The 9,665-nt window shown below is 41.4% G+C and overlaps 1 protein-coding gene across 2 annotated transcripts; it reads left to right on the forward strand.

Annotated features, from left to right (window-relative positions):
• The first annotated feature begins 829 nt into the window (after positions 1 to 829).
• Positions 830 to 8,869, forward strand: LOC140206702 (uncharacterized). 2 transcript variants are annotated; one of them, XM_072274864.1, is made up of 2 exons: positions 830 to 930; positions 4,261 to 8,869. In XM_072274864.1, exon 2 carries the CDS (start codon positions 4,645 to 4,647, stop codon positions 6,007 to 6,009), a length of 1,365 nt encoding a protein of 454 aa, XP_072130965.1. In that variant the 5' UTR covers positions 830 to 930; positions 4,261 to 4,644; the 3' UTR covers positions 6,010 to 8,869. The 2 variants fall into 2 exon arrangements, with proteins under 2 accessions (XP_072130965.1, XP_072130964.1); XM_072274863.1 differs by having other exon boundaries at positions 873 to 930; positions 3,808 to 8,869.
• Positions 8,870 to 9,665: the final 796 nt, after the last annotated feature.

Genomic DNA, 9,665 nt, shown 5'->3' on the forward strand with positions numbered 1-9,665 from the left:
ATCATCCTATACACCTGCATGAATTTCCTGCATGCTTCTGTCCAGGCTGAATAACACAATGAGCTCACTGTGGTTTTAACGTTCTTCAGGGCTCTGGTCTAAGGCGGTTAAACTCCTTCTTCCCTGCTCTTTTCAAAGTTTTGTGTCATTTTCACTCATTTCAAAGGTCTGTGCCTCAGACAGCTGGTTTGCTTAAATGCGCCTCTAAAGTCTGACAGCAGATGAGCAAATGAATCTTCGATTGTGTGGAGTCAGAAACCAAAGAGTTACCAGCTTGAATCAGTGTGTTGGGGCTCCAGAAAGAGATGGGAATTAAGAGTTTACAAGGACGAGGAGGAAGAGGAATCCAACCAGCAGAATATGGCTACAAATGAAAGATCAGAAACATTTTGAAACTGTTTGATTGAAAAAAAAGGTGGTTAATTTCAGCAAAATACTGGAGGAAATCAACAGATCAGGCTGCAAATGTGGAGAGGAGTAAATAGGCAACGTTTAGGCCGAGTCCCTTCAGCATGCCTAGATTGTGTACTCCTCTGCTTAGTTGGTGCCTGAACTGCGGAGTTCTTCCAGCATTATGTGTGTGTGTGTGTTTACATTTCCAGCAACAGTAGAATCTCTTGTGTTTCATATCTGCATTTGTAACAAGGTTCTACTTTGGCATTAGACACGCGGAAAGTTTGCTGATAGTTTATGCATTGCTTATGGGAGCTGCTTTCTGCATTAAAAGAGCTGCTGAGTTTTCTACACACAAAAAAACCTGAGGTATGGACATGGAACCTGTGCTTGCAGAAACTTTTAATGGCTCCGTGATGACCCAGAAAGCTCTGCGCAACAATCTTCACTGTCGCTGAAACACCGATTGAATTGCAGTCTGTTCCTGAAAATTGCGCATGCGCGCAGTACTCAAAGGCCTCGAGAAATCGGCTCCAGGTAAGAGATATTCCCCGGCTGCGGGTGGGGGTTTTCAACACCGAATTCGGGACAATTGCTGTGAGCTCCGGACACCGTGAACCATAATCCCGGGACAGTCCTGTTCTCTTCCCTCTCTCTCAGCCCCACGATCCGTACATGGGCCCCGGGGAGCTTCCGGCTGATGAGGGAATGGGAACCGATGGATCTCTCAGACAGAGCTGAGCTCCAGCTGTCTAAATGCAAGGATTGGGAACTCGGAGAAAGGGAACAAAATCTTTTACATCACCAGCTGAGAAAAAAACACCTCTGTTCTGCCTTCAATCACAAACGAGAAAACCTGCAGATATTGGAAATCCAAGCAACACACACAAAATGCTGGAGGAATTCAGCACTAGTACTGTTTTCCATAATGCTGTCTGTCCTGCTGAGCTCCTCCAGCATTTTGTGTGTGTTGCTTGTTCTACCTCCTCTTGTTCTGGACCTTTGTACCCGTGGGAACATGTTTTGACCCATTCTCTCTGGGTACATAATGATATCAAACGCCTTTGTCCTGATCAACAAGTAGCTTTCACACACAAATGTGCCATTCTCCAATGAGACCTGCCCTTCCGTTCATATTCATTGGTCATCAGTCCCCTGGGGGAGGGTTCAGGGGAAATATTTATGTACAATATAGAAACCGGTGTTACCTGTGTGTGTTGTGGCAATGCAAAAGTTGCTGGAGAATTTGCAAGTGCGAGGAAGTGGAGTGATTTTAGAAATCTGACTTTTTAAAGCATCATTTAGCGAGCAAATCAGATATGGACGGTGTGCAAAAGGTCTGGCGAGAAAATCCTTCGTAACCCTCTACAGGCCTGCTGTATAGGTTGTGTGAGAGTGCAGATGAACTCAATCAAACCCAGAGGGCATCAGAGTTCTCATTTGCTAGCTGTTAAAATAAATACCTCTCTATTTAAAGCTCAGTTTGCACATGTTGTTGTCAATGGGTAAAAATTGCACAGGCAAGATTTTTTGGCACACCGGTCATTACAAATTAGACGGGACATTGGTGGGAAGCTGGAGAGACTTCCAGTGTCCTTGACACCCTCACCTATAAGATGTGCATCCAGCTGCAGCTTGTAACCCTGCACGTTCGGGAGTTGGAGCTGGAAATGGATGAATTCCAGATCATCCAGGAGTTGAAGGGAGTGATAGATATGTCATGAAGAGAGGTGCATTGCACCCAAGGTGCAGGACACACGAAACTGTGTGAGAGTTAGAAAGGACCCTGTACAGATTACAGATGTGGAGGTGTTTGTTGTCTTAAGGCAAATTACCATGGATAAATCCCCAGGGCCTGACAAGTTGTTCCCTGGGACGCTGCGGAAGACAAGTGCAAAAATTGTTGGGGCCCAAGCACAAATATTTAAATCATCCTTAGTGACAGGTGAGGTACTGGAGGATTGGAGGACAGCCAGTGTTGTTCTGCTGTTCAAGAAAGGCTCTAAAGGTAAACAAGAAAATTTTATGTTAGTGAGCTTGACATCAGTAGTGGGAGAGTTATTGGAACATATGTGCAGCAACTGGATATATAAGTATTTGGATAGATGTGCTCTGATTAGAGATAGGCAGCATGGTTTTGTGCATGGTAGGTCATGTCTAACCAATCTTATAGAGTCTCTCGAGGATGATATCAGGCAAGTGGATGAAGGCAAGGCAGTGGATGTTGTCCACATGGACTTTAGCAAGGCACTTGACAAAGTCTCATCTGGGAGGTTGGTCAAGAAGGTTCAGTCACTCAGCATTCAAGATGGGATAGTAAATTGGATGATACACTGTCTTTGGGAGAAGCCAGACTGTGGTAGCAGATGGCTGCCTCTCTGACCGGAGGCCTGTGACTAGTGGTGTGCCACAGGGATCAGTGTTGGATCTGTTGTTGTTTGTCATCTATATCAGTAATCTGCATGATAGTGTGGTTAACTGGATCAGCAAATTTGTGGATGACACCAAGATCGGTGGTGTAGTGGACAGCGAGGAAGATTATCATGGCTTGCAGTGTGATCTAGACCAGCTGGGAAAATGGGTTGAGAAACAGAAAATGGAATTTAATGCTCACAAGTGTGAAGTGTTGCACCTTAGTAGGACCTAGAATTGCACAGTGACTGGTAGGGCACTGAGAAGTGTTGTAGAAGAAAGGGGTCTGGGAATACAGGTCTATATTTCACTGATAGTGGTGTCACAGTTTGATAGGGATAGAAAGAAAGATTTTGGCACATTGGCCTTCATAAACCAAAGTACTGAGTACAGGAGATGGATGTTATGTTGATGTTGTACAAGACATTGGTGAGGACTAACTTGGAGTATTGTGTGCAGTTTGGTCAGCAACCTACAGGAAGATGTAAAAGAGGTTGAAAGAGTTCAGAGAAAATTCGCAAGTATGTTGCCAGGTCTGGAGGACTTGGGTTATGAGGAGAGATTGAACAGGTCTGGGCTTTATTCCTTGGAATGTAGAAGATTGAGGCGAGATTTGATGGAAGTGTATCAAAATTGTGAGGGTTATAGATGGGGTAAGCGCAAGCTGGCTTTTTCCACTGAGATGGTGTGGGACTCCAAACAGAGGCCATGGGTTGAGGGTGAAAGGTGAAATATTAAGGGGAACATGCAGGTAAACGTCTTCACACAGGCAGTCATCCAGGTGTGGAATGAGCAGACAGCCCAACTGGTGCATGTGAGCACAATTTCAACATTTAAGAGGTTTGTATTGGTATCTGGATGGTAGGGGTATGGGTGTAGATAGGTTAAATAGTTCAACACAAACTAGATGGGCCAAAGTGCCTGTTTCTGTGTTGTACTTTTCTGTGACTCTGTGACAAGCACAAGAAATAATACTAATGTTCATTTAATTCCTTTTAACAGCTGTGAAGACCAGCCATTCATCTGGGCAGGAAATGTTTACATGGCGTTAAAACTGCGGCACTTTACATTGACAGTAGATAAAAGAAAATCCCTGCTGCACGTCCGTCAACAAAGGCTATTTGTGTGAGAGTGTTTCAGTTACTGTGGGGCCAGGCACCCATGCAGCTCAGTGGGAACAGGGAATAATACCAATGGAGAGAGTCAAACTGAGCCAGGTCACAGATTGGAGATGGCAGAAATGCCCCATTCCTATAGAGACAGGAAGAGCATCAGAGAGTTTGATGGTCATTCCAGATACCAGCACTGTGCCCAGATAGAAGATGATTTCTCTCTCCAACTTGGGTTGAATCTCACAGAAACAGTGTGATGGCAGATCACACCTTGGTGACTAAAGTGATCTCATCTGAAATGTTGTCCTTCACCCACTGATGGATGTTATAAATCTTTTTTCAGGTTAAAAACGACAAGGAATTTATCTATGAGGATCTCGAACACAACACGCCAGTTTTGCTGTCTCTGTCCACGCTTATAAGAAGTGGAGCAAGGGATTCACTTGATCATCCTTCCTGCTCAAACTGTGGTGAGGGATTCACTCGATCATCTGACCGACTGGCATGCCTGTCAGTTTACACAGGGGAGTGGCCGTTCACCTTTTTGAACTGTGGGGATTCAAGGTCATCTCATGAAGGTACATCAGCAAGTTCACACTGGGACAAGGCCATTCACCTGTTCTGTGGTGGGTCTTCTCACCTGTGGACACACCAGTCAGTTCACACTGGGCAGAGGCTGGTCATCTGCTGAATTTGTGGGGAAGGATTCACTTGGTCATCTGACCAAATGGCTCACCAGCGGGTTCACACGGGCGAGTGGCCATTCACCTGCCCGGAAGGTGGGAAGGGATTTACTTGCTCTTCTAAACTGAAGGTACATCAGAGAGTTCACACTGGAGAGAGGCCGTTCTCCTGCTCAGACTGTGGGAAGGGATTCAATCAGTCATCCACCCTACTGACTCACCAGCGAGTTCACACTGGAGAGAGGCCATTCATCTGCTTGGACTGTGGGAAGGGATTCAATTCTTCATCTAATCTACAGAGACACCAGCGAGTTCACACTGGAGAGAGACCGTTCACCTGCTTCGACTGTGGGAAGGGATTCACTGAGTCGACTAGCCTACAAGCACACCAGTCAGTTCACACTGGAGAGAGGCCATTCACCTGCTCAGTGTGTGGGAAGGGATTCACTCGATCAGCTCAGCTGAAGGAACATCAGAGAGTTCACACTGGAGAGAGGCCATTCACCTGCTCAGGCTGTGGGAAGGGATTCATTCGGTCATCTGACCTAATGGCACACCAGCGAGTTCACACCAGGGAGCGGCCGTTCGTTTGCTCGGACTGTGGGAAGGGATTCACTTGGTTATCTAATCTGAAGGTACACCAGAGAGTTCACACTGGGGAGAGGCCGTTCACATGCTCAGTCTGTGGGAAGGGATTCAGTCAGGCATCAAACCTGCAAGAGCACCAGAGAATTCACACTGGGGAGCGGCCGTTCACCTGCTCAGACTGTGGGAAGGGATTCACTTGCTCATCCCAACTGAAGGTACATCACAGAGTTCACACTGGGGAGAGGCCATTCACCTGCTCAGACTGTGGGAAAGGATTCAATTCATCATCCCAACTGAAGGTACATCAGAGAGTTCACACTGGGGAGAGGCCGTTCACCTGTTCAGACTGTGGGAAGGGATTCATGCAGTCATCCGAACTAAAGGTACATCAGCGAGTACATACCGGAGAGAGGCCGTTCACCTGCTCAGACTGTGGGAAGGGATTCACTTTGTCATCTAAACTGAAGGTACATGAGCGAGTTCACAACGGAGAGAGGCCATTCACCTGCTCAGACTGTGGGAAGGGATTCACTTTGTCTTCTCACTTACTGAAACACCAGTCACTTCACACCGGGGAGTGGCCATTCACCTGCTCAGTCTGTGGGAAGGGATTCACTGAATCATCCTCCCTACTGAGACACCAGTCAGTTCACATCAGGGAGTGTCCGTGGCCATTCACCTGCTCAGTCTGTGGGCAGGGATTCTCTGAATCATCCTCCCTACAGAGACATCAGTCAGTTCACACTGGGGAGAGGCTGTTCACCTGCTCAGACTTTGGGAAGAGATTCTCTCAGCCAAATCAACCCTATGTGCATCATTGAGTTGATTGAGCTGGAATGAGGCTGTTCACCTGCTCTGAATGTGGGAAGCAATTCACTCAGTTATCTGAACATATGTAACTCTCGCTTAGGCTAGCAGCTTAATATAGGTGGTGATAGCCTCCCAGCCCAATCTTATCTAATTCTACTTTAGTCTGTTTTTTAAGCTTAGCTGAATAAGAAATGATCTGGCCATGCAAAAATGCTTTAAATGTATCCCATATAATTCATTTGGACGTACCCACTATATCATTAAAATGAAAGAATTCTTTTATCTGGGTTTCAATAAAACCAATAAAGTCAGAGTTTTGCAATAATGTCTGAGACATGTGCCATGTGCTATGTTGAGCGGGCAAGAATGACATAAATTCAAAACACAAACTCAAAGGTGCATGATCAGATATAGCAATAGCGTCATTTTCACAATTTTTAACACTAGGCAGGAAGCGGGGATTGATTATAATATAATCAATCCTCGAATATTTTTTGTAAACATGTGAAAAGAAAGAATATTCTCTGTTACCGGGGTGCAGATATCTCCATAATTCGATCAATCCAAAATTGATCAAAAAGGAGTTAATAAGTGACACAGAGTGAGTTGGAAGTCGCTGATTGGTTGAGCTCTTGTCAATCATAGGATTTAAACAACAGTTAAAATCCCCACGCATTATCACATATATTCATTTGAATCAGGCAGTAAAGCAAATATCTTTTCTAAAAAAAGAAGGATCATCTAAGTTAGGACCATACAGATTGACCAAAACAATTTTTCTGTTACAGATCACTCCTTTGACAATTAAAAATCTACCATTCGAATCTGACTCAATATCCTCTTGAATAAATATATTAGATTTAATAAAGATGGACATGCCTTTAGTTTTACTCTGAGAAGTAGAGTGGAACTGCAAACCTCTCCACCATCCAAAAAAAATCTATTTAGATCTCCTGCCCTGATATGTGTCTCTTGAGCAAAAATTATATCAGTTTGGAATCAGTTAATAGTTTTGTCTATTTTTCATTTAATAGGATGATTCCAACCACAAACATTCCAACTTATTACATTAATCCGTTTAAATACCATATTATAATTTTATTATACTTTATACCTGCACAGAGCACATACCAATACGGGATGATCAAAAATGGTGGTGATGAAGAATACAACCACATAGAAAACACCCATGCTCCAGAACCACCCAAGAGGAAAAAAAAACTCCTAATTCTAACCCCACCCACCTCCCTGAAAGCCCCCCAAAAAAAAGGCAAGCAACCTATGATAGCATACGAAGCCAGGGACCGCTCTGTCTGTACAGACTCTTGATGCCCAAATTACTGAAGCCGAAATTCACAAAGCTATTTTTTCAATGCAATCTGGTAAGGCCCCTGGACTTGATGGGTCCTGTAGAATTTTATAAAAAAATTGGAAAATTGCTTTTTCCGGATATATGTTGGAAATGTCTAAGGATTCTGTTTTGAAAGGTGATTTACCCTCTACTTTCTATGAGGCTTCTATTTCTTTAATTCTTAAAAAGGATAAAGATCCTACTGACCGTACTTCATATAGACCTATTTCATTATTGAAAGTCGATGCTAACATTCTGTCAAAGATAATGGCCAATTGGTTAGATAATATTTTGGGTAAAATTATTTTTAAAGATCAAATAGGCTTTATAAAGGGTCGTTTTTCCTTTTCAAATGTTCGGAGACTACTTAACATTATATATTTATCCTCTTTTAAAACTCCACAATGCATCATCTTTTTGGATGCTGAAAAAGCATTTGATCGAGTTGAAATATTTCTTTAATGTTTCAGAGAAATTTGGCTTTGGTGTTAATTTTAATAATTGGTTTGGAACGATATATAAAGCTCCTATTGCTACTGTTGTCAATAACAACTGTAGGTCTCCTTTTTTTCAGATTTCACAGGGGACAAGACAAGGTTGTCCATCAAGTCCTTTGTTATTTACTTTAATATTAGAACCCCTTGGTATTGCTCTTCGTGAAGCTAAAAATATTCATGGGATTTTTGTGAATGAGACCATTCATAAGATTTCTCTTTACGCTGACTATTTATTGGTTTATGTATCTAATCCCAAAGAATCTATTCCTGCCTTGCTAAAATTATTCAATAAATTTGGAGATTTTTCAGGATATAAAATAAATGTTAGTAAAAGTGAATAGTTTCCTTTAAATGAACCTGCCTCTATAAATGATAATATTCCTTTCAAAGTCACAGATTCTTTCAGATATTTAGGTGTTATAATCACTAAAAAATATAAGGATCTTTATAAAGCCAATTTTGTTCCTTTGGTAGACTCTATGAAGTATTGATTTAATAGATGGAGTCCACTTACCTTTTCACTTGTCAGTCGTATCCATATAGTTAAAATGATGATTTTCCCCAAATTTTTATATTTATTTCAGAATATCCCTGTTTTATTGACTAAGAAGTTTCTTTGATCAGATTGATTCTATTATTTTAACTTTTATTTGGAATAATAAAAGACCAAGAATTAGTAAATGTCACTTACAAAAGTTGAAAAGGGATGGAGGTCTCACTTTGCCTAATTTAAGAATGTATTACTGGGCTGTTAATGTGTGATACATGTCCTTTTGGTTATATTGGGTTGATAAGAATGATTGGCCAATTTGGGTAGACCTGGAATTGAAAGCTGTGAAACAGTTTTACTGAACCTCATTATTAGGAGTTGCTTTACCTATACAATTCGCTAAAGTTGTTAATTTAATTCCATACCCTGTGATTAAGCATTCATTACACACTTGGCTCCAGTTTTGCAATTTTTGAAAATTTTAATCTTAAAAAATTTAAACTTTGTAGTTTAATTTATCAAAATTACTTTTTTAAGCCTTCTTTGAGTGATCCAATTTTTTTACTTTGGAAAAATAAAGGTTTTTTTTTGTTTTTTTAAAGAAGATAGATTGGTGTCTTCTGAACGATTAGTTGATAAATATTATCTTTCATACTCACACTTTTTACAATACCTTCAAGTTAGACATTTCTTACAAAGATATTTAAATAATTTTCCTTGCGTATTGGAGGCTGACCTGTTAGATATTATTATGAGTATGAACCCTTTGACGAAGGGTTTATTGGAAGAAATTATATTTTTTTTATTACAATGGGATAAGTGTTCTTTATTTAAGATTAAACAAGATTGGGAGAAGGAACTCAATTTATCTCTTATGACGAAGGATTGGACACGGATTCTGAAGCTGAACTCTTCTTCAATATACGCTCGTCATTCACTATTCAATTTAAAATTGTACATCGTTACCCTTTGACGAAGGAGAGACTGTCTAAAATATTTCCTAATGTTGATAGTTATTGTGATAGATGTAAAACCGAGACAGCTATGCTGACACACATGTTTTGGTCTTGTTCTATACAGGAACAGTTCTGGAAGTCAGTTTTTTCGACAATTTCTAAAGCACTTAAAATTAATTTACAACTTAACAAATTAACTGTGCTTTTTGGAATAATTCCTCAAAATATCCGTGGTCTCTCTATATCTGACCAACATGTTATTGCATTTGTTACTTTGATAGCTGGGAGGGCCATTTTGTTGAAGTGGAAGGATACATCAGCTCCCACTTTGTCACAATGGTTCTCTCAAGTGATGCTATGTCTTAGTTTGGAG

This window comes from Mobula birostris, chromosome 13, assembly GCF_030028105.1.
Source record: "Mobula birostris isolate sMobBir1 chromosome 13, sMobBir1.hap1, whole genome shotgun sequence".
In the NCBI taxonomy this organism is placed as follows: Eukaryota; Metazoa; Chordata; class Chondrichthyes; order Myliobatiformes; family Myliobatidae; genus Mobula; species Mobula birostris.